Consider the following 25,693-nt stretch of genomic DNA (forward strand, 5'->3'; position numbering starts at 1 on the left):
TGTTCACGTCCTCTAGCAAAGTTGGTCCGTCCCCGGTCGCTCAGCAACTCTTTGAGATGTCCCTGTCGTAGCATGTTTACGACCTCCTGTCTTAGGGTGATGCAATCCTCGATCTTGTGCCCTCGTTCTTGGTGGAAGTCGCAAATGGCGACCGATTTTCTGGTACTCGGGTTTGACCTCATCTTTTATGGCCACTTCACCTTTGGTCCGAGCTTCTCTAAGGCGTAGACTATTTCTATAGGTGACACACAAAAATTGTGAGCGGATAATAAAGGGGGAATACCTCTTTCGTTTGAGTGAGTCCATGTCCTTGATCTGGGTGGGCCTTCTTTGTGGCGGGAGGAGGACGCAACGACCGCTCTGACATATGGTAGATGTCATTCCCTGTTGGGTCGCGGAGCTGCGAGGTCCCTTCTGGTGTTATTTCTAGAATCTTTTCCGGATTCGGCCTGTACCGAGGTCAATCGATAAGTTGGTCCATTGAGGCCGTCCTCGTTTGCTCGGACCTCGGTGCAATACACGTTGTGTATTTCATCCCAAGTAGTTGGAGGGTACTTCATGAGCCGACTTAATAACTTTCTTGTCGCCCTCGAACCATTCCTGCTCAGCCCGTTCTGAAAGGCTGCGACCGCCATCCCTTTTGATACATTTGGCAATGTCATCCTTACTCGGTTAAACCGGGCGAGGAAGTCCCTCAATCCCTCTCCCGGACACTATTTAACAACAAATATGTCATTTACTCTCGCCTCGGCCTTCTTGGCCATGGCATGGGCCGTTACGAACTTGTCGTCCATCTCTTCGAAAGTTTCAATGGAATGCACAGGTAGTTGTGAATACCATGTTAACGCTCCTCCTGTGAGGGTTTCACTAAAAAACTTCAACAAAATGGAAGATACTTGTTCTTTGGCAAAGTCATTGCCTTTCACGGCAGTGACGTAGTGAGTCACATGATCTTCAGGGTCGGTCATGCCATCATATATCCTGAGGTAGGGCGGCATTTTGAAGGTTTTGGGTATGGCATGTGGGGCGGCGTCATCACTGTACGACTGCTCGACGAACCGGCAGCATCTATTTTTGGCAAGAGCTTAGGGGAGCCCGGTATCTTATCGACCCTTTCTTGGTGTTCTCTCATTTGGTCCCGGAGTGCTTTGTTCTCATTCTATATTTCCTCCATCCTTTTGAGAATGGCTGCGATAGTGTCGCCATCTGCACTATTAATGACATTGTGAGTAATACCTGTCGTTGGAGGAGGAGGAAATTGGTTATGATGCTCGTCTGCTGGTTGTATGATGCAAGTCCTTGCGTTTTCTGTAGCCGTGTCCCGAACGGGCTTATGGAGGATGCTGGTTAGCGCATCAGTTAGCCACGCTTCAAGGAGATTATTTACTGCTGGGGGCGTCTCCTCTTCCACATATGTGGGGGCTCCCTTACCAAGGGATTTTGTGATGCTGCAGTGGGGAGGGGGTGACCCATCTCGCCTAGGGGAGGCATTCGGCGTTGCGTCTTCGTCCTCTATTTCATAGCTCACATTGATGATGTTCATGAGGGTGGTTGGGAGGTCACTTATCATTCTCGTCCTTTCTTCTCTGTTACCTGCCATATTGGATCTGTGCATACAAATAAAGGATATCTTGTTCTTGCTCTTTTTTTTTACTTTAGCGATCCGTGTTAGTTATAGATCTAGAGGAAACTAAAAATTTAACTAGGAAATTTCTATATATGGTGCCAAATTGTTTGACCAAAAAATATAATTTTCGGCTAGAACAGTTGAGTTTATATAATAATGGGTTAAACTTAGTTAATAATAATATCTCTAGATGTGAGTTCTTAAAACGTGACTAACGTTAGATAGGTCTGATGGTGGATTGATAACAACATGCATTAACTGTTCCAAAAAGTATTAGCAATAATGGAGGGGGAACTAACAATAAATAACAATAAATGATATTTAAGTAAATAACATCGTTGTGAAGAGCGTCAACCCCCATTTAGCTTAAAGCGAGAAGCGAGAGGCGAAGCGCTCGCTTTTTGAAGTGAAGCGAAATTTAAAAAAATATTAAAATTAATACTGCATAGACAACACATGTAATTATAAGCAAATGTTCAATACTTCAAGGAAGGGCAGTAATTCTCTATTAAAAACTGGGCAGAGAAAGAAGAACTCAAGGATTGGCATCAATTCAGAGAAAGAACCGAAGGTAAAAAAAATAGTTCGCTAGCATTTCGCTGCTATTTGGACGTTGAAACAGTGAAAGAAGGAGAAGGAGAAGGAGAAGAAGGAAAATTAGAACATACCTGTTGCTGTTGAAGACTTAAACTTGAAGTTGAAGTTGAAGAAGAAGAAGAACCCTAGTCACCTTCTAGTCGCCTCTCAGATGTTCTGCTGAAAACCATTCGTTTAATAAAAGGCACTGAAATTCATTTTTAATTAAATAGCCTGGCTTCTGTTTAAAACAAAGAAGCGGTCGCTTCCTTCGCATTGCTACGCTTGTCGCTTCTCGCTTTTTAGTGGGAAGCAACCGCTTTGTTCTACCTGAGTCACTCACGTATGGGAAGCGGGCACTGAGTCGCTTCTCGCTTAAAGCGAGAAAGTGAGAGCTTTCTCTAACACTGGTAAATAGGAGAAGTGGTTCACCCAGTAAAGGATGAACTAGATGATTGTCTCTCTTGACAATGATGAGTGACAGACAAATCCTAGAATGTTCGAATTATTCTCGGATCTGATGGAAAAGTATGGAATAATATGAACAAGATCCTTGATGAAAAAGTAGTGTTTGTATCTTTATAAGAGAGAGAATCTTTTATCAGAAGCCTGTTCTTATTGAATAAGTGTCACATGCCCTCATTCATTGTCTTTTTTCCTATTTATATGGGACATATTCATAGCAAACCCTAATAATACAGGTGCAGAGAATATCCACTAGAATATTCTCTTTTATATCCTATTCCAAAAACTAGTCATTACAGCTCTATCTGCGGTGCTCGACCTCGATCATTGTTGGCATCTCGACCACGAGTCTTGCTGCTTCCTGATCGACCTCGACTGACTCTTTTCTCAATGACTCTTTTCGACCTGTACAGTTAGTCCCTCCGCTTATTGAGGTCGGCCTCATAATACCTTGATGAGCGGATTCTGTTTGTTGTGGTCGAGGAGATTGGACGAGTGGGTCAAGTAGTGACGTTTGAGACAAGCGACAACGTGGCCTTTCGTGAGCTGCAACTTTTTAGGGTTACGTCGTTTCTACACCCAAGTGACGTCATGATATCATACGTCATTATGGCGCGTTTTTCCGATGCTTTGCGTCGTTTCCCATGTGTCTATCGGTTGGATCTGCCGTTTCGATACCAGTGTTGAGTAATAATGGCATAATTTCTTGGTTTTGATGCCCAAATTCTTATAAATAGGGATGTGGGGGCATTCATTCATGCTTTACGTATTTTTCATATCGAATCCTTGTGTCTTCTTCCCCTTACTCTATTGTTGTGTGTTTTCTTTCCTAGTTCCGGTGATTCCAGTGGGTGGCATGTCACACATGGCCAAAATGTTAATGCCACATGGAATTTAGCGTTCACCTTGGACAACCTTAATGAAGTAGGCGTATATTTAATCCAATTATATAATATGAAGGATTTATTTAAACACAAAATATAATGGAGTATAAACTTGATCCTAAAGAGGTAAATTTGAATCTTTTCCCTATAGTGGTAGGGGCGGGCAGCGCTTTTTCTTTCTTTTCAGATTAAAAATCACGTGCTATGCACACAGATTTTGTTGTACAGTTTATTTTAGACGAAAATGTTATAATTATGGAGCAAACTTGTTCATCTTAGGACACATTAGGGATGCTCTTTGTTAGCCATAATATATTAAGGATGTACTTAAATTTTCAGCTATACTTTAAGAGTCTGTTTGGAAAGCCACTTTGTAATTGGAATTGGTGTAATTATTAGGGTAGTAATTACACAGCCTAGTACGATAGTCTGTTTGTTTGTCATAGTGTAATCACAGTGTAATTACAAGTTTACTGTTTCGTTGCACAAGTATAATTACACAGTTAGATTAAATTTTAAATTAAATAATTATCAAAACTAAAAAATAATATAATAAATATATACCTATAAGATTTTATAAGTATAAATGATAATATATTTTGTATTTAAGATGTATATTTTTTCGTGAATATACATTAATTAATAATCATATATTTTTAACTAATATTGTTAAAATAATTTATATATATATATTTTAAATTAATAATATTTAGTTTAGATACTTACAAAAACTAAATAAAGTATACGTTTAGTAAGAACATCATGGAATTCATGTTTGATAAAATAAATTAATATTTACAAATATAATGTCATAACATTATTTAAATGTTTGACAAAACTAATCTATCAATTCTAATTAAAAAATGAGCAACATGCAATGTGAGGCAATACTACTAAAACAAGTAAATTTGAACCATGAATATAACACAATTTCAAAATTCAAAAAAAAATAAATAGTTTAACATATGTCAATTCCAACATAATAATAGTAAGTTCCAGTGCAACTAATAATTAGGAAACATGATTAGTTTATAACCACATTCAACAACAAAATTCCACTTTAATTGCATCACTCATTATATGCCAAGTTTGTTAATGACTCATTATTTCTAATATTAGGAGGTGTATCTTAAAAATATAGAATAATAAAATAAATAATAAATAAAATATAGTAAGTAATTACATGGAATCACGAGAAATAAAGATAGAGAAATAAAAAGTAAATAATGTACAAAGAAAAATATATTTTAAAATTTCAAAAGAAATTGAAAAGTAAAAATAAAATTAAAAAATTAAATAATAAAAATAAAAAGTTATAAAGAAAATAAATTAAAATAAAAATAAAAAGAAAAGAAACTAAAAACCAATCTTGTAATTACACAGTATAATTACCACCAATTCTCACCTCCCTTGAGAATTGGAGAGTGTAATTACCACCAATTCTCACCTCCCTTGACAATTGGAGAGTGTAATTACACCCCTCCAATTACCCCAATTCCATGCTCACCAAGTAATTACTTGGCCAAACAAACATGCCAAACTGTGTAATTATACCCAATTACACCCAAATTGGCTTTCCAAAAAGGCTTTAAAGGATGATTTTCGTCAAAATATCGAATTCCCATTGCCAAGACTTGAATCTATTAAGGTTTCCTCCACACTCCTTTCTTGCCTTGACATGGACTTATCAACTTGCCCTTTCTGTAATCTCACAGTTCTCACCCTTGAACTCGAAAGGTATACCCGTAAAACTTCGCTTGTCTACTCTTCTTTTCTTTGTGCTTGTTTATTACTATTTGTTATATGTTCTATGCCAATTGCTAATTTTTTCTTTCACATTTGACACTATTAATACAGACACGCAAATAGTCACTTCGACGATGAAGACATTTCCAAGGACTTGGAATTGGCACAAGAAATTGCCCTTGCCTCCTCAAGTCCACCTTATTTCCAGGTACCCCTTTTTCTCTTCGTGAATTAATACAGCTTTTTAATTAATTTGACTATCTACACAATGGCCATCACCATTTTTGTAACCCTTAAGGGCATATATGACTAATGACCCTCTTTGGAGCGATAACTCCAAAATCTAAAAGTAGGGTTAGGGTTTCAAACTTCTCGTCAATAATAGGGTAAGCTTTCGAACTGTCGTTGGCAATGTGGGATGGATAAGCATCTTTACCAATGATGTGGGTCCTTTTGTTATTTGCTAGTTGGTTTTATCATTAGGAAGGAGCTTTGGAGCAACAGGAAAGTTGTCTCCGTGTGGCCTACATGTCACGAGTTCTGAGGCATGGAATGAGCCATTAATATTTGCATCAAAGTAGGCTTCCTACATTATACCCCTTGGGGTGCGTCCCTTCCCCAGACCTGTGTGAACGCGAGATACTTCTTGCACCAAGCTGCCCTTTTCTTAATCATTTTGTAGATAACCTTATAGTTTGAAATTGGTTAACTTCTCTTGTAAATATATCTTTAGTTGTAACTATGATTGCAAAATTGATACTGCATTGAGGTATCACTCCAATGAAACATGGGAAGAAGTAGCAGAAATGAAGGAAAACAGAAGAAGAGAAGAGAATAGAAGCAGAATTTAGAGAAGAAGCAGAGGAGAACAAGGAAACTCAATTCATATCAATCTGACTTTAACATTTTTGATGTACCTCCTATTTATAGTATTTGTAATGAAGCTAAAATGCTGAAAATAAAAGGAAAGGGAAATGCAAACACGCTAATTGTGTGACACAGCACTAACTACTTTTCCCGCCAAAATCTAGGCAACTACATTTCAAAAACTAATCAGCCAATATGTGTATCAATACCCCCGGTTGAACAACACCCTTGTCCTCAAGGGTGAAGGAGGGGAAACGAGCTTTAAGGGCAGAGGCTAATTCCTAAGTAGCATAGGAAGCATCCAAACCAGTCCACTTAACCAAACACGGAGCTACAACCTTGTTACCCTTCTTGATCAGCCTTCTCTCTATTATCGACTCAGGAGCGGGGCAAAATCGACTAGCCAAATCAACCACAGGTGGGTGTATTATTTCAGTAGGAACTTCATGACAAAATTTGAGCTAGGAAACATGAAATGTGGGATGGATTAGAACTTCTGGTGGAAGCAGCAGTTTATAAGCAACAACTCCAATTTTTTCAACTATAGGATAGGGGCCAAAGTAGCGAGAAGTCAATTTGTGGTAGGGAAAGGATGATACGGAAGACTGTCTGTATGGTTGAAGCTTGACAAAGATCCAATCACCAACTTGGAATTGTCAGTCTGACCTGTGGGCATTAGCTTGAGCTTGCATTTTTTGTTGTGCACGAGTGAGATGAAATTTAGCCAATTGAAGTTTGAACTCACGAAGCAGGGAAAGGTCCTCAATGGAGTCGACCTCTGAATCTCCAGGTAAGTAAGGCAGGTGTAATGGTGGGGGGTAACCACAAAGAAGCTCAAAAGGTGAAGTTTTAATAGCAGAATGTGGACTAGTATTGTACTACCATTCAGCTAAGGCAAGGAATGAAGACCAGTCAGAAGGAGAATCAGTGCAAAAGCACCTGAGGTAAGTTTCCAAACAGCGTTAAGCACCTTGAGCAATAAGAAATTCTCTCCAAAAGGAGCTAATGAAGATAGGGTCTCTGTCACTTGTAATGGAAGCCGGAAATCCATGAAGTTTGAAGACATTATCCAAGAAAATAGAGATGAGGGACTGAGCAGTATAAGGATGAGCCAAAGCAATAAAGTGAGCATGTTTGGTAAGGCGATCAACAATGACCCATATAACTGTTTTGCCTCGAGATTTAGGCAAACCTTCTATGAAATCCATTGTGATATCTGTCCAAGGAAGAGCAGGATTAGGCAAAGGTTGGAGAAGGCCAGGAGAAGCACCAGTGTCATACTCGTTTCTTTGGCACACAGAACATTTGTGAATAAAGGTCACAATGTCAGTTCTGATTCCCTTCCAATAAAAATAAGTAAGAACCTTCCTCATAGTGGCATCAATACCCGAGTGGCCCCCAGAGGGAGTGGAATGCCACAATGTGAGTATTTGTTGTCTCAAAACAACATTGTTGCCAACTAGCAGCTTACCTTTCCTTGTAAGCTGCTCATTCACCCAAGTGAAGTGCTTCTGAGGTTGTTGTTGCAAAGAAGCAATCAAAGCCTTCAACTCAGGATCTGAATACCAACTAGCTTGAATGTCCCTCCATAAATCAGCTTGAACAGAAGAAAGGAGCATGGTCATCAATGAAGCACCTTGAATTCTAGAGAGGGCATCTGCAGCTACATTCTCTTTGCCCTTCTTATAGTGGACCTGAAAATCAAAAGGCAAAAGCTTAGCCAACCACCTAATTTGAGAATCAGTATGGAGCTTTTGTTCCAAGAGATATTTAAGCGCCTTCTGGTCAGTTCTGACAATAAAGTGCTGGCTGAGAATAATGTGACCATTTAGTCACAACAAAGGCTAAAGCAAGCAGCTCTCTCTCATATACAGACAAGGCAGCATGTCGGGGGGCCAATCCTTTACTAATAAAGGCTATAGGATGGTTGTTTTGCATAAGGACAGCACCAATACCAGATCCATTGGCATCAGTCTCAACAACAAATGGTAAGGAAGGATTTGGACCAAGGCCAAAACTGGTGTAGTAGTGAGAGCCAATTTAAGCTCAGTAAAGGCTTGTGAAGCAGCCTCAGTCTATAAAAAGTTGTCCTTCTTTAGCAAGTCAGTTAAAGGTCGACTAATAAGGCCATAGCCTCTGATGAACTTCCTGTAGTACCCAGCTAACCCCAGGAAACCTCTTAGTTGTTTTACAGTTGTGGTAGTAGGCCAGTGCTGCACAACCTCTATCTTCTTTGGGTCAGTAGCAACTCCTGGGCAGAGATAAAATGCCCTAAATATTCCACTCTTGGCACACCAAAAATACATTTGGAATGCTTGGCTAATAAATTGTTCTGCAGCATGAGATCAAAGACCTGTTGTAAATGAAGAAGATGATCCTGCAAGTTCTCACTGTAGATGAGAATATAATCAAAGAAAACAAGTACATATCTTCTGAGAAGATCCCGAAAAACATGGTTCATTAAGCACTGAAAGGTGGAAGGAGCATTGGTCAAGCCAAAGGGCATGACCAAATACTCATAGTGTCCCATGTGTGTTTTAAAAGCCGTCTTAGGTATATCCTCAGGGTCCATCCTGATCTGGTGGTAACCAGATCTGAGATCAATTTTAGAAAAAATAGAAGCCCCTAATAGTTCATCCAGCAGGTCATTAATAATAGGAATGGGGAATTTGTCCTTGATAGTGCAGTGGTTTAGATCCCTGTAGTCCACACATAACCTCCAAGTGCCATCCTTCTTACCTACCACCACCACAAGTGAGGCAAAAGGACTGTTACTGTACAGTATGCCCCCTTGTTGTAGCATCTCTTTTACCAACTTCTCAACGATATCTTTCTTCATAGAAGAATATCTATAAGGCCGGATATTGATTGGTTTGGTACCAGGTTGCAATGGAATCCTGTGGTCAAATGCACCTCTTGCAGGAGGTAGTGCAGTAGGTTCTGAGAATACCTGCTTATAGGTTGTCAACAAGTCCCGGAGTGACTGAGGCATCGGCTCATCATTATGTAAATGTAAGGCTAGCATAAGTCCATCACTTCCATGAGCAGGTAATGGGCCCTCAAACAACACCTGTAGCATATACAATTGAGCATGGTCACCTTGATATACAATTGAGCATGGTGACCTTGATACCTGTTAACAGCTTTAGAACTAGAGAGTTTACAATCATCTGAAACTCCCTTCAAAAGATGATGTTTGCCCTGGTAGTTAAAGGTCATAGTTAGGGCTGAATAGTCCATTGTAATTGGACCTAAGGTCTTCATCCACAAGGCTCCCGAAACCAAGTCATATCTACCAACAGGAAAGACAATGAGATCAGATACATATGTAGTACCCTCTAGCCTCCATTTAAAATCCTTTACCACCCCAGAAGTGGCTTCGAGGGTGTTGTTGCCTAAGCTGACATAGCTTAACACAGTAGGAGTAACAGAACAACCTAGCTTCTTTGCAGCTGATGAGTCTATAAAATTATGAGTGCTCCCACCATCTAGGAGAATCTGAATAGGTCGTTTATCACTGTAACATGTAACATGAATGGTCTGTGCTCCCTGAATACCAGCTAAGGCACATAATGAAATGTGAGGATGTTCTTCTTCAGCAGCAGGCCACTCCTCAGGGAGTATCTCATCTTCAGAAATGATGTCTCTCCTTTCTGTAGGTGCAGCATCAGGTCCTTCAAGCTCTAAGATAAGTAGCTATTTTGGAAGGTTACATTTGTGACCTGCAGTGTATTTTTCATCACAGAAATAACACAATCCCTGGGCCCTTTTTGCCTGCATTTCAACTGGAGAAATAGTTCTCTTGTTCCTAGGTATCACAACAGTATTAGCAGCAGGTAATGTCAATCGAGGTGTATGACTAACTGCTGAGTAGAGAGGAGATTTGAGGCCTTGGTTATCATAAGAAATTCTCCTAGCAGCAGAGTAACCAATTGAAGTATGTTTCTGAGCTCTGGCATTAGCAGCCAAAGTGGCCTCAGCTAGCCTAGCTAGCCTGCAGGTTTTAGCTAAGGTTTTAGGCTCATGCATCATAATAAGATTCACCAATTCCTCCTTCAAACCACCAAGGAAGCAAGAGATAGCTTGCTCAACAATTAAGTTGCATTGAACTACCAATCTATCAAAGGCAAATTGGAACTCTCTAACAGATCCTGTTTGTTTCAACTGTTTCAATTCCAGCATAGGATCAGAAAAGTCACCACTAAAAGTCTTGATGAGCTCAACTATGTACTCATCCCACACAGGTAGCATAGGTAAATTCCTACACTATGATTGATGCCAAGCTAGTGCTTCATCATCGAGGTTCATAGCTACTAACCTCACTCTCTGATTGAGAGGAGTTTCATCCTCAGCAAAATAATGTTCGATTCTATACTACTACGTTTTCAAATTTTCTTCATTGAATCGAGGAAAAACCAGGTTATGACTTCGATTAGCATTAACACAGTAAGGATTTGGGCCTGGAATACCCTGACCTGACTGAAGCATTTTGTCCTTAGCAGCAGATGTAGATGCACTATCCTTCGATTGTTGATTCAATTGCAGTCCATCAAAGGAGTGTTTAAGAGCACTCACCATCTGCAAAAGTTCACCATGACATTTGTCCAAATCATCTCTTAATTCCTGCTGTTTTTGTGCCAATTCTGCTCGAAGATCTAGTTGTTGAGCTGCTAGATCTTCGTACTGCTCCTGCAAATCCATGGATGGATTACCAGTTACAACGTCAACAGCTCGTCGTGGGCCCATCTTCTACGAGGCTCTGATACCAATTGATACCAAATTGAGGTATCACTCCAATGAAACAAGGGAAAAAGTAACAGAAATGAAGGAAAACAGAAGAAGAGAAGAGAATAGAAGCAGAATTTAGAGAAGAAGCAGAGGAGAACAAGGAAACTCAATTCATATCAATCTGACTTTTACATTTTTGATGTACCTCCTATTTATAGTATTTGTAATGAAGCTAAAATGCTGAAAATAAAAGGAAAGGGAAATGCAAACACGCTAATTGTGTGACACAGCACTAACTACTTTTCCCGCCAAAATCTAGGCAACTACATTTCAAAAACTAATCAGCCAATATGTGTATCAAAAATTTCATATGGAAGATTCTTCTATGTGGATCTGGAAGAAGCTGGTTTTTAGACTTCCTAATAAGTTATTTTTTGAGAAAGGTAAGAACTTGTATACATCTATCATTAGCACAAAGGCGGTGCTAAATGCCGTGTTACTGTTAAAAAACAAGAAAGTTTATCCTTGTTCGTCTTGCAAGGACTCTGTTGCGTCTAGGATAGACTTTGCATCATCTACATTGTCCTTCTAACAATTTACAAGGACTTCCTAATAAAATATGCATAACACTTCTTAGGTTTTGCCTAACTTTCTGTTTTAATCGTGACTTCTGCTATGTTGCATTCTGAAGCGTTTTTTTCCTCCTTAATTAAATTAAAACTTTTAAGGATTTTCCTAACTTTTTGACATTATTTATAACTTTTGTTAAGTTACAATTTGAAGGAGTAATTGAAGATCATTTCCTCCTTCAAATTTTATTATATTTTTAATGATTTCTTAGCTTTTTGACATTATTTGTTACCTTTGTTAAGTTACATTGAAGGGCTTATTCTTCTTTCATATTTAGTTAAGTTTCTTAAGGATTTGCCTAACTTTTTTTATGTTACCTGTAACTTTGTTAAGTTAGGTTTTGAAGGTTTTCTTTCCTGCTTCAAATTTAATCAAATATTTTGAGAATTTTCCTAACTTTTTTCACCGTTACACTTTGAGTTTCTTTTCTTTTCCTCCGTCGAATTTTATAAAACTGTTTCTACCTCCATATAATTTTGGAGTCAAATTTGTATTTTTTGGCTGCAAATGTTTAAGAATTTTAGAGCATTAAAATTTCTAATATTCTTATTGTATTTTAAATTGGTAAAATTTGGCCTCCAAAAATGGCTTGTTACATAAGATGAATGGGATATAGGGTCCTAAAAATAATGAAAAACCTTGTTTTTTGCTAGCTCTAACTTTCTAAAGACTTGTTTACATGATCATCAGGTTGATGATGCCATGCAGTGTGAAACCAGTTCTCGGAAGAATCATGAGAATAGTTTCTTGAAATGTGATGCCAAAAATTGCACACCTGGAGAGGAAGATCTAACTGGAAAGATAAGGATTTTAGCTAGTGTGCAGATCAAGGAAAACTGCCCTCAGGTTGGACAAGGCTTGATGGATTTGTTGAAGAACTGTTTAGAGTTGGAGACTGAAAAGACCACCACTATTTTGTGTGGTTTTGTTGATCATTTTCAAAGCAGCCCTTCAGAGGATTTTGGGTGGGGTTGTGGGTGGCGTAATATCCAGATGCTTAGTTCTCACTTGCTTAAGCAACATCAAGAAGCAAGGGAGGTGTTGTATGGAGGTTCTGGGTTTGTACCTGACATCCCTTCACTCCAAAGATGGCTTGAAATTGCTTGGCAAAGAGGCTTTGATAAACAGGGCTCGGAAGACTTTGATCAAGCAATTTATGGCAAAAGAAATTGGATTGGAACAACAGAATGTGCTACACTCTTCCGTTCGTTTGGCGTTCGGGCCAGAATAGTGGACTTTATAAGCCGTGAAATAGTCTCTAGGTCTAATGGAGTCGGGAATTATGTCAGCAAGATATCACCACAGGTTTATGGACCAATGGATAAATATCTGTCCAAAAAGAAAAATGATATATCTGAGGCTGTTTCTATTTCGTACGATGTAAAGGCTAAGCCTAGGGTCCAACAGGCACTCATTGATTGGGTGTGGAGTTACTTCTCTGACAATAAATTCAAGAATTCAAGCAATCATGGTATCCTAGTGAGTCAAAAAGCGTAAGTGAATTTAGTCAACAACTGTATTTCCTTGATTAACTAGGACTATGCAATCATCTTATTTTTCCATGAATTTTCTTTTCCGAGTTGTTTCATCAGCATTATTTCTTTTTGTAGTGGGATCGCTTATAAGCTTCATTGAAACAGGCCCTTGTACTTCCAGCATGATGGCCATTCAAGAACCATTGTTGGGATTCAAAGTAGATGTCAGAGAAATGGGTCGATACATTACAATCTATTGATCTTAGATCCAGGTCATGTAAGTATATGCACATGCATTGATAAGCAAGTCTTTTATCACGGCTCTATTATTGCTTGTTCTTTATGCACATCCCTGATGGCTATATTGCCATACTTCTTGAAAGGATTTTTAGTCATCCCTACCATATTTGTCATATTCCTTGAAAGGTGTATGTTACATCCTTAGTCTCCTCTTCCCTAGTTAAATGATTATAATGATTTTATTTTCTTTTATAAACCATTTTCTTGTTATCTTGCCGATGTTACTGCCTGGTGCTACTGCTTTTTTCATCTTTCCTTGAGCTGAGGATCTATTGGAAATAACCTCTCTGCCTTCTCAAAGTAGGGGTAAGATCTGTGTTCACGCTATCCTCCCCAGACCCCACTTGTGGGATTATGTTATTGTTGTATTAACTGAAGATGGAACAGCATATTACATTAGATGTTGGTTTTATGATTCAGAAAGTTGGCTATGCTTCATGACTTCCTCTTTTGGCAGTTGGTTTCATGGTTTAATCTTCTTATGTATCATTGGTTCCAGAACTAAGTAGTCTTTAAGGAATTTTAGACTTTTGCATTAAATGTGTTGTTAAGGGTATTTTTACATTGTCAATACAACTGGAATTGCATTATGTAGTCTAGATAAGCACATATGAGAGATTTGTGACTGTGCTGCTCTCATTTAATATTGCTGTACTGCAAATGTGCACACTTATTAAATGCTATCGTTTAAGGTTCTTAATCATGTTTCCTTGCATGTTGTAGTTCTCATCACTTAAGGTTTAAGACATGATTTGGGAATGCCTGAAGATGGGATAGTTACCGAAATGTTTTGCTTTCTCCTCCCTCCCTCTCTTGTTGAGGTGTTGAGAAGAAATCAAATGATGCTGTTCATTGCAAAGCTATTTAATGCCCTTCCAATTTAGGGCGAAAGCTAAAAGACTTCAGATTTTTTCGTTCTTTTTACTCGTAAATTTTGTCAAAATATCAAATTACCTGTCCGGGGGGGGGGGGGTGTTACCTTTATGATAAATCATCTATAATATCTCTAGATTACTTACCGAAGTTCCACTATGCCATGTCTCAGCCAACAGAATCCATGGCAAAATCTCTTAAAGAAAATGCCGGTTGGCAAAAGCTAGTAAAAAGAGGTGTCCACACCCTGAAGAAGCCATTGTATCAGGTATTACTGCATTTCAACCGTCTGGCATTTATTTGACTGTCCTGTTTTATGCTATCAATTAACACACTATTTCTCTTGCAGTTGTGTTTTATTGATCCTGGAATTGCCTCTGGGGAAGAGATGGAAAGACTAAAGAATCTACAGAGTGTCCGTGTTGAAGTTTAGTCCTAAAATCTAAAGGATCTACAATATCCAACTTGGATTTTAGACAAAAATCTTAAAGGGGTGCTCTTTCCTTACATGTAACCATCCTGTGTACTCAGTCATAGTGGATATGAAATATAAGTTTAACTGTTTTGCCATATGATTTCTGCATATAATAGCTACTTAGACACTAAACTCTTTTATCTACCAAAACGAGAAAAAGGATTTAGGAGGTGGAAGTGTGTTAAGGTCCCTAGTTTTGGATATGAGTCACTAGATGATTAACAGGAAAATCAGGCCCAAGACGCAGGTCTCGGCCCTTGTTCTTATTCCTTGGCTTGCCTATGATTACTGAATTTTGCAATTTACTAAAAGGGAAATGCAGACCTTGGAACTCATTTGAGAGAGTGTCTAATCTCTTTACTTTAAGGGAAATTCAACCTGTTTCACCGATAGACATTAACTCTCTTAAATGTCGTGTTGCAACTTACAATAGCTTGAAATCGTAACAAAACAAATTTAAAAAATTATCCTGAGTCCTAACTCACTGGTTGCAATGGCAAAGTCCCAACAAAATAAAATAGCAAGAGCTGTAATTCACTTAGGAAATTTATCTAAATCTAACTAAATAATTCAACAGCTATCAATCCCATATGGCCATACCTGCCCTATCTGGTATATCATTTCTCAACATATGCAACAGTGTGAAAACTAACAAATATATTGTTTACATGAGGGTGGCCCATATCTGGTATATTTTATGCAATTATCAGTGTGCTTCAATTTTCCCCCCAATACTTTGGAGCCTAACAAATCTTGAATAAACACCATCTGTTTCTGCCATCAGGTTTGAGTGGCTACCTTTTTCTACAATCTTACCTTTGTCCATAACAATTATAGTATCTGAATTTATTACTGTGGAAAGCCTGTGTGCCACTGTGATTTGTGTCACTTTCGTGCCCCCAAAACTGTGCAGTTTCATTGATCCCAGTGCACTCACCACTGCCCTTTCTGACTCGGTATCTAAGGCACTTGTTGCTTCATCCAACAGCATTATTCTTGGCTTTTTGAGCAAGGCCCTTGCTATTGCTATTCTCTGTTTTTGCCCTCCAGAAAGTTGGGAACCCTTCTCCCCCACAAGAGTGTCATATCCGTCAGGCAAGTTACTTATAAACTCATGTATGTTTGCTGACCTTGAGACTTCCACTATTTCAGCTTCTGATGCTCTTTCACTCCCATAGCAGATATTTTCTCTAATCGAGCAGCTAAACAGGAGTGGCTCCTGTTGTACCAATCCAATCTGTGCCCTTAACTTTCTAAGATTGTAATATCTTATATCCTTGCCATCAATCAGAACTTTTCCCTCGTTAATATCATAGAATCTCAGTAACAACGCCACAATTGAAGATTTTCCAGCTCCACTTTGCCCAACAAGTGCCACCTTTAATCCAGCTTCAACTTGTAGACTGAAATTGTTGAGAACTATTACTTTTGGTCTTGAAGGATAACAAAACAGGACATTTCGGAATTCAATTTCTCCTTTAATGGTTTCGTGTTCTGAAGTATCTGGCGCGTCTGGTATAATTTCTGTGCACCGGTCAAGGTTTTGGAATACAGGTTTTAGTACATCTATGGCTGATAGTACTGTGGGTATCAGTGTCCATAGTTCTGTAATTGAGGGTACAGTTAGGGAGAATATCTGGTATGCCCTTATCCCATTCTCAAAGCTGGCTTGGTTCCTATCGACAAGAATTGTTGTGTACCACAAGGCTACTGCATGAGCTATGTTCCATAAGCAGAGAGAGGTGCCTTGGATAATTCCAAATTTGATGCTTTCTGTCTTCCCTTTCCTAAGTGGCCTCTTCAAAGACAGTTTGGCCTTCTCGAGTATCTGCTCTTCATGGCAAAAAGATGCAAGAGTCTTTATATTAGTTGCAGATTCAGAAGCTAGGGCAACAAGTTCTGAGTGTGCTAGAGTACCATCACCAGAAAATCCTTTAGCTGACTTTGCTTGGATGAGGCCACCTATGAAGTGGCATGGCATCACAGCCCAGGCTACCAGACTCATTCTCCAATTAACTATCATGCTGACGGTTGTTGCAATCACTATGGATGAAATGCACTGAACAATGACAGACATGCGGTCAGATATTATGATCTTGACTGTGGATGTGTCACTGACTATCCTTGATGTAACTGATCCAATACTGTTTTCGGGCTTTTCAAACCAAGCTAGTTCATTTCGTAGCGTGGCTGCAAATAGTTTTTGAAATATCATTAAACTTCAACTTTTATATTGGTAAAACAAAAAAGTTTCTGCATAGGGAACAAAACTGAAGGTAAAATAGCCATGGAGAAAAGAGGAAATGGAAGAAAACAAAAACAGAAATTGATGTGTCTGATCTTCCAGGAGTTTATGTAAGTAGGATACCTGTATACAAAGCTCGCCTGAGATTTGTCATGGCCTTTTCTCCAACTATTCCAAATAAGTAATGCTGCAAAGTGTTAGCAAACAAAGAAAGCACCCCAATTGAAGCAAATATTGCTGAATACAGAGCTACTTTCTCCTTTGAATCAGGATGGTAATATGCCACTCCTATCGTAATGATGAAGAACCCAAAAAAAGGTTTAGAGATGCCTGCAAAAGCTGCTGCTAAGGAGCCAATAATAGTCTTTATGATCTCTTTCTCAGTCAAGGCAAACCAGATTCTGAAGAATATATGTGTTTCTTTTTTCTGGATTTGCTCCTTCTCAGGAAGTTCCTTAACCTCTCTTTTGCTTTCCCTTGGCTCATCTGGTTGCTCATCGTCCTGAGATGAATCCTCTTTTATGGGAAGAGTTTTCTTTTTTGTAACCTCCGACCTGTCAATTAAATGTATTTCATTTAAGTTCAACCAGTTTAACTTGTAACGATGAATATGTATTTGTTGTTGTTTGTTGGCAGTACCTCCTTGGTACTTGCCTTAATAAAATTACCTTATTTTATCCAAAAAAAGGAAAAAGAAATTGTAACGATGAATATGAAGTGGAGTATAATCTGACCTGGTTTGACATTCTTCACTGATGTGCTGCATGCTAAATAAGCTATTGTAGAATGTACTCGTATCTAATAGGTTATGATGTGTTCCTGTCTCCACTACTTTCCCGTTCTCAACAATGGCTATCATATCTGCATTAACAATAGTTGACATTCTGTGCGCAATTAAGATGACTGTTCTGCCTTGTGCTGCTGTTTCAAGTGCTTCTTGAACTTGCTTCTCCGACTCTGTGTCAAGTGCACTGGTGGCTTCATCAAGCAAAAGAATTGGAGGATTCTTTAAGATTGATCTTGCTATTGCAATTCTTTGTTTCTGTCCACCTGATAGTTGCCGACCACTTTGCCCTACCTAGGAGAGAACATTACAGGAAAGCTAATTTAGTATGCATCGGTTTTTTCATGGAAGCTGTGCTAATACAAGAATCAATGCCTAGTTTAGAATGCACTTTGAGGTCATGCTTTAAAGCTACTTTCCTTTTGATTATCATTCTGGGAGGATGACAGAGGAGCATGAACTATTTCTTCAGATACTGACAAGAATTTGGAATCCTCAATTTAGGGCATTTGGCTCTTGATGTCCTATAGTAGTAATTAGTAAATTTTTAGCGTTAATCGTATTCCGCAGTTAGATTTCAAGTTATTACTTTAGGGATTTTCTTACGCGAGTAACCATCTTTGATTATCAAATGGTTTCATCTTATGCCAGAGAGTACTTCTAATATGGGGTTGTATGTGGTAACCAGCTGTTCTTTTTCTTTCACTGTCCTACTGTGCCATACAGGAAAATTGAATAAGGAAACAGCACTTTCAGCTTTCAGGTGATCTTAACAAATGCTCTCTTGAGCAAAATGCTTATACTACAACTGAAATTGGTGTTCATGGAATTATATTGGCTCATTTGAATTGTATGTCTACTGTAGGAAAGCTGTATGTTCTCATCCTTCTATTTTAGCAATCTCTTATTGTCAATGTCTCAAAAGGAATCTAACAGGGAAGTCATTTGTCGCGGTTTGGGTAAAGGCAGTAAGACTTGCTTGGTGCACACCTTTTTCCTCCAGGCGTTCTCAAGCCCGAGACATGCCTTTGGGTGCCCTTTTTGTTTCTGAAGTGGAGAAGCAGAAACTCTTTTTTATTTCCCTGATCATGAGGAGGAGCAAAACTTATCATGATCTGGCTTTGGTTGGCAAGCTATGCGTATCAGTTCTTTTTTAATTGAATCTTGTTTTTGTAGAGTTCATAAAGGTCTAATCAGCTTCTGATTATCCCAGCTAATTAAGGATTCTCTGCAGATGAGAGTTCGAGCTATGCTGATGCAAAAAATAATGCTAATATCTTTAGTTTTAGAATGAGAAGTCAACACCTAAGAATTTCATTAGGATGCGAACATTAGCTTTTGGTACTTCTTGTTGTTTTATTTCTCGAAATGCATTTATATTTTTGTTCTGTTTCATTTGGGCCCTTAGATGTTTCTAACTGAAATGTTGGATTCAGGAGACAATCTCAGATGTTTCTCCTCAACTTTGATTCTTTAGGAATCTACTATGTTATGAACTAGCTTGTTCAAGTAATTGTAGACAGGTGTGGTGGACTGTCTTTTTTGATGAAGCTAGAAAACTCTTTTCATGTATGAACTATCATTAGAGGATATAATGCTTACCTAAATTCATGTGGTAGCTAACTTGTTCTATTTATGAATATCCTTCTCCTCATCTTTCTCTTTTTCCTTCCTTTAGCAACACCTCTAATTGACCTTATGAATTGTAGAAACATTTTTTATTATTATATTAATTGTCCTGTTCCTTCCAGCATGATTTTTCCATTACTCCATGACCAAATAGGAAATTTAATCATTCATTTAATTGAAAATATGCAGAACTCAATACCACAAACTGTCTAGATGGCTATATTTCTTTTTTCTAGAATCAGCCTAATGAAACAGTTATCATTATCTGAGTGCTAGTGGTCTGACCTCTGTTAGATATTGATCCGTTAACTGGGATATGAAAGCATGTGCATTTGCCAAGAGGGCAGCTCTCTCAATCTGTTGATCATCTGCGTTGATGTTTCCCATCTTAATGTTATCTTTGATGCTGCCAGCGAATAGTGATGGCTCCTGGGAAACTACTCCTATGTTTCTTCTAAGAAATTTTAAATCAAGATCCTTGATGTTGTGGTTGTCAAGGAGAATATCACCTGATGGTTTATATACACAGTGAGTTTTTGGATTTTGTGTGATTCAGCTAATGTATTTGATTGATGCAGTATGAACATTATGAAGCTTTTAGACATTTACATGTGAAACTTTCTTTTGTCAGATGCTCATGCAAATTCAGCATCTGAGATTTGTAATTAATAGTGAATATATGACCAACCTCTCATGGGATCGTAAAATCTCATTAGTAGTGACATGATGGTGCTTTTACCGCACCCACTACTTCCAACAAGTGCCACTACTTTTCCCGCTGGAATTGTCAAAGAAAACCCTTGAAGAACCAACTTCTCCTTCCGTGATGGGTAAGCAAAGTGTACATCCTGTATCTTGATATTGCCATCGATTACTTCAAATGTAATCCTTCCGGAGTCAGCATTTATTGTGGGTTTTCTGTCGATCATCTGGAAAACTTCTCTTCCGGCTGCTTTTGCTTGATTGAAGATTTGTATATCTGGTGCAGCATACGTAAGTGATCTGAAATTTGAGAAAGAAAAACTCATCTAGTTGCTGTTTCTAAGGTACTTGATTTTTTTTTTATGTGATACGAAGTGTCTGTATATAGAATATGAAGTTTTGGCTCTTACATTGCTCCAAAGAGGATGCTCATAACTGCAGCTATGACATCTCCTCCACTGGACCTCCTGGCTGCTACTACAACAGCTCCCACCCACACTATAAGAGCCCACGAACTGAAAGTTATAGTTTGGAACATGCCTGTCCCAAGACCTTTAATAAATGCTTCTTTCTTGCTTATGCTCATTTGTCTTTCTGTGCAGTCTGAGAACGATTTGATTGATAGATTCTCTCCAACAAAAGCAAATACAGTTCTGATCTGGGAGATCGTCTGTCATATAGCATCAGATATGCAGTATGAATAAATTGTCATCTGATATTGTAAAATAAGCTTGGCTCATTGGCCTATGCTTTATAATATGAGATCGTCACTGAAGAAATTGCTATAACTTGTCACCTGTTCTACCATTGATGTGGCCTCTGACAGGTATGCAATTTTTTTATTCGAAATCACACTCATTCTCTTTGTATAACTGGCGCCAGTTAACATAATTAGTGGAACAACTAGTAAGGATAGGAGTGACACTTCCCAGCAGGATATGAATGCAATCAAGACTCCAGAACCGAAAGTTGCAATGCATGATAGAAAATGTCCCAACTGTCATGGAAAAGGAAAAAAATGTTAGGTTTAAATGGATGATAGCAAGGTAAGTGCTAATATTAGATTACAAATAAGTTAGAGATTTGTGAGACTTCCTGATGTCTAAGATGTCATAAGGTAAACATTGTTAACTAAATCTTTCCAACTGTTATGGACCGTCTTTTAACTCAATTTAGTGTGACAGCTCTGAGGAAGCAATTCTAAAATCTACTGAAGTAGCTCTATCATGTGTGTGAGGAAATATCCACTTGCATGCTAAAATGGTCGATGCAAGCTAGCACCGAACAGGCTTTCTTCTTCTTTCTTTTTCCTTTTTATAGCTTATTGAGCTGTTGCATCACTGAGTCAATCATCAAGTTCCCTTCATCCTACGGATCTTATAGCCTGTTTGGCCAAGCTTCTTTTTGGCCAAAAGTGTTTTTTTTTTTTTGCCAAAAGCACTTATGGCAAAAAATTGAGGTGTTTGGCCAAGCTTTTGGAAGGAAAAAAGTGCTTTTGAGGAGAAGCAGAAGCAGTTTTGGAGAAGCAGAAAAAAGTACCTTCTCTCCAAAAGCACTTTTTTGAGAAGCACTTTTGAGAAAAATACACTTAAAAGCAGTTTTTTAAAGCTAGGCCAAACACTAAATGCTACTCAAAAGTGCTTTTCAAACTAATTAGCCAAACACAAACTGCTTGTCACCAAAAGTAATTTTGAGAAAAGCACTTTTGAAAAAAAGCACTTCTCAAAATAAGCTGATTTTTGCAGCTTGGCCAAACGGGCTATTAACTTCATTGATCACTTAAGTGCTTTCTTACTTATCATTATGAGTAAGGTTCAAAAAGTTTGGTCTCGGACATTTTTTAAACTAACAGCTCTCGTAGAAAGTAATATTTATTTCAAGTTTGGCCAACTTTGTCTGAACTGGATCGATTTCCTTCATAAGAGGCTGGTGTGTGTCCTTAAAGGGACCTGAACCGGGCGACCTTCTCAACTGGACCAGTCGGGTCCTGGTGTCCAACCCATGGCCTGGAACTGGCCTAGATTAGATAAAGCTCCTTCCTTCAGAAATTTAACCAGGCGGACTGGTCTCTGGCCAAACGGCCAGTGGGTCATATTTTAGCGGAGCAGCACGTTTAGACACTTTGCATTCATGGCACCTTAAGATTAAAATAAAGCAGCATATCATAGATTGCTAATGGAAGCCAAGAATAATGTTGAACATGAGCTCTTTACCTTCTCTCCTATGGTGTCCTGTATGAGTGACATGTGGTTGCTTATGCCAGTAAGTACTTTGCCACTAGTTATATCTGTATCAAAAGCCCCAATATCCTGTCTTAGGACTGTACTTAGAAATTTTAGTCTCAAGCCTGCTACTTGTCTTTGACTCGCGTACATCCAGCATCCTATCTCTGCATATCCCACATTAATTAGCACTTTTTAACTCCAAAATCATTCTACTGTTTCATTCAACACACTTCACAGTAAAATGTTGTTGCTTGATTTTGTAGGTTGCAACTACTTTTCAACTTGACATTTTCTTAACTGCTGTTATCATAATCTTTGCGAGACAGAGTCAACATTAATGTTGTGTCTTGCTTATTGAAACTTTAGTATATAGTAGAACGTTGATTTTAAGAAAAGAATTACTCCTAGTATATATGATATTAGTAGAGTCGTTACCCAGAACTCCAGCAGGAAATGTTGCAAAGGCCATATACCATACATAAGGAACGACCTGAAATAATTGTGAGAAAAACAGCTCAATAAGATCCTTCGCCTAGTGAATAAAATAGTGAATTTTCTGTGTTGCCATAAATGATGTTTCAATATTTGCAAATGCTAAACTTCAATATTTGAAGTACGTGGGAAATATGGAGAAACTTGTTTGAGGAATATTTCAAGTGATGTAATGCTTTTCACTCATAAAATCTTCATTTTTTATGTGAAATAATGTGCGAGTACAACTATATATATGTTACAGTACTAGTATCTTTTATCAAACTTCAACTTTAAATATTCTTTTTTCAACTTCAACCATGACTGAAGGTTTGAGTAAAAATAGCACGGTATAGCCAGTTTTCGGACTGGTCAATCAAAAATAGCCAGCGTTTACCAAGTCAATGAAAAATAGCCACTATTTTGGTAAATTTTAAAAATAGCCAGATTTACAACTAGTCGTTCAAAAATAGCCCAATTTTAAAAGTAATCGAAATTTAGCCACTTTTTATATAAAGATAAAACTGAGCGAAAACTGTTCAAAACCCGGAAAATACTCCAGTATATTATGCTGGAGTTCCAGAATAAGTATGCTGGAACTCTAGTATAATATGATGGAGTTCCAGCATAAGTACACTAGAACTCCAGCATAATATACTGGAGTTCGGTGCACTTGTGTATGAACTCCAGCATATTATGCTGGACCGGTATACTTTGCTGGCTCCAGTATAATATGCTGGAGACTGGAGCATCGATGCTCCAAACCCCAGTATATTGTACTGGACCATTATACTTGCTGGAACTCCAGTATATTATGCTGGAGTTCTAGTGTACTTATGTTGGAACTCCATCATATTATGCTGGAGTTCCAACATACTTATCCTGGAACTCCAGTATAATATGCTGGAGTATTTTTCGGGTTTTGAACAGTGTTTTCGCTCGCTCTGTTCGAGAGGAAGCACTGGCTCTTATCGAAATTGACCTTTTGGCCATCAGATTTATCTTTACATAAAAAGTGGCTAAATTTCGATTACTTTTGAAATTGGACTATTTTTGAACGACCAATTGTAAATCTGGTTATTTTTGAATTTCTCCCAAGGTTTGAGGCATACCTTTTTGAGGGCTCTAACCATAGCTGCAGTATCATCAATATTATTTCCAAATGCATCAAGGGCTTTGCCTAGAAGAAAATAGCCAACAGGCTGGGCAAGTCCATGGACAATGGAACCCAATGTTCCCAAAGCCATTAACGTCCAGTCAAGTGCATCCGCTTCACTCAGTAGTTTGTGAAATGGCAAAGTCTCTGATCTAGCTTTCTTAATCGTGTCGTCTTCGTCCTCGGCTTTTTCTTTCCGATTATCAATGGCTTCTCTAACTTGAGCCGTCTTAATTTCCTCTTTTCTTGTTTTCATGCATAATGCCTCTATTTCACATATCTAATGTAAACATGCATGTTGTTAATAACGTCCAAGAGGAATGTTTGCTCGAATATACCTAAGATAAAATAATATACAAACATGTTATTAAACCTTATTTAATGGTAAACGATGATTCAGTACGTACAAGCTATTTTCAAGCAGTATTTGATCAATTACGTATTTATCAATATTCAATGGATTAGTCCATTATGGGTGTACAGAGACCGGGTTGGTTCGGTTTTTATCAATACCAAACCAAACCAACTATATCGGTTTGGATTGGTTTAACTTTTCGGTTTGGTGCGATTTTTCGGTTTGGTTTGTACACCCCTAAGTCCAAGGATATCAACAAAAAGATTTGGCTAAGCCACTTCATTTCTCTTTTTGTCCAAGTCTGAGGATTATTCAGTTTTAATAGTTTCATTCCCCTTTATGATTTGACTTGGCCAATCATTAGCCGGTACGTATTCTTTTATGCAGCTGAGGAAAAAAGGGGCGTGGGGAAGCGGAGGAACGTTTTCAAATGTAAAGTATCAAAACTCTAGCATATACGATAACGAGATACAACAATCTTTAGACAAAACATAGAAATCAGATTAGTAGAATATATCTTTCCATTAATCTCAATTGAGAGCTGGAGCTAGAAAGAATTGAATTTCTTCGTCGAAAAATTATATCGTACAAATAGGATGAACGTAAAATTTGTTGGTTAAATATAAACTATTGAATCTCATTGACATAAAAGAAAATTCAAGTGTAATACTAATGGTAAAGGGGTTTAAAAGTTGCTTTAGTCACAAGATTGAATCCCAACTATGCATTCTATAGTATCTTTTTGGATTTTTCTTATATAAAGTTTTGACTCCACCACTAGGTGTGACAGTACTTTACTATCTACTGGTTTAAAATCTTAGATCCGTGTCGACGTATTTGGATAATTTATTTGGTTTCTTGTCATTTCAGTTGTCTTTTCGGCTAAAAAGTGGGTAAGAAAGTCAAACCTTTAACTGACTTGAACCCATAATATTTTTACAGTCTAAAGATTGATTTAGGTTGCGTAAGTAATTAAAAGAGTAACTTTTTAAGAAGGGCTTAGAAGAAACCAAAATATAAACAATGGCATTGATCGTAATAAATCAACATCTGTACTAGTTCTTGCTCCAATTTGCTATGGTGTTTTTGCTCGATTGGTCTGGAAACATCAATTGTTGAATGATACATCTTAATTGGTCCACAAGGCCCTTAATCCTGTGGCTTCATATATTAGTAAGGTCATGCCTCCTTTGGTTTGTTGGGAGTTGTGGAGGTCCAAACCATCACTCAATAGATCCAAGACATTGATCATATTCTCCTTATTTCACCTGTTGCACTCTCGGTTTGACAAGGTTAGAGTAGGTGAGAGCTGGAAAGAGTATTTGTCATCAGTGTAATGCTCGCAATAATCTAGATTTGAGTGAGTTTAGATTTGAAACAAAAATGAATCGAAAAAAATATCTAATTGAATTGAACGTGATCATTTATTTTAACTACTTAAGTATATTTTCTCATACTAATTAATATCTACTCTACCTCC

At 38.0% G+C, this 25,693-nt stretch overlaps 2 protein-coding genes across 2 annotated transcripts; one reads left to right on the plus strand and one right to left on the minus strand.

The window, feature by feature from the left end:
* Positions 5,149–14,743, plus strand: LOC109226875 (zinc finger with UFM1-specific peptidase domain protein). The gene is made up of 6 exons (XM_019391767.1): positions 5,149–5,289; positions 5,410–5,506; positions 12,214–13,016; positions 13,164–13,275; positions 14,344–14,439; positions 14,521–14,743. Exons 1-6 carry the CDS (start codon positions 5,231–5,233, stop codon positions 14,602–14,604), a joined length of 1,251 nt encoding a protein of 416 aa, XP_019247312.1. The 5' UTR covers positions 5,149–5,230; the 3' UTR covers positions 14,605–14,743.
* Positions 14,867–24,114, minus strand: LOC109227790 (ABC transporter B family member 19-like). The gene is made up of 10 exons (XM_019392987.1): positions 23,815–24,114; positions 22,667–22,721; positions 22,220–22,395; positions 20,803–21,003; positions 20,417–20,676; positions 19,993–20,306; positions 19,590–19,813; positions 17,626–17,969; positions 17,015–17,445; positions 14,867–16,836 (listed from the first exon to the last, which is right to left on the minus strand). The coding sequence occupies exons 1-10, from the start codon at positions 24,112–24,114 to the stop codon at positions 15,353–15,355; spliced, it is 3,789 nt and encodes a 1,262-aa protein (XP_019248532.1). The 3' UTR covers positions 14,867–15,352.

The sequence above is a fragment of the Nicotiana attenuata genome, chromosome 6 (assembly GCF_001879085.1).
Source record: "Nicotiana attenuata strain UT chromosome 6, NIATTr2, whole genome shotgun sequence".
NCBI lineage: Eukaryota > Viridiplantae > Streptophyta > Magnoliopsida > Solanales > Solanaceae > Nicotiana > Nicotiana attenuata.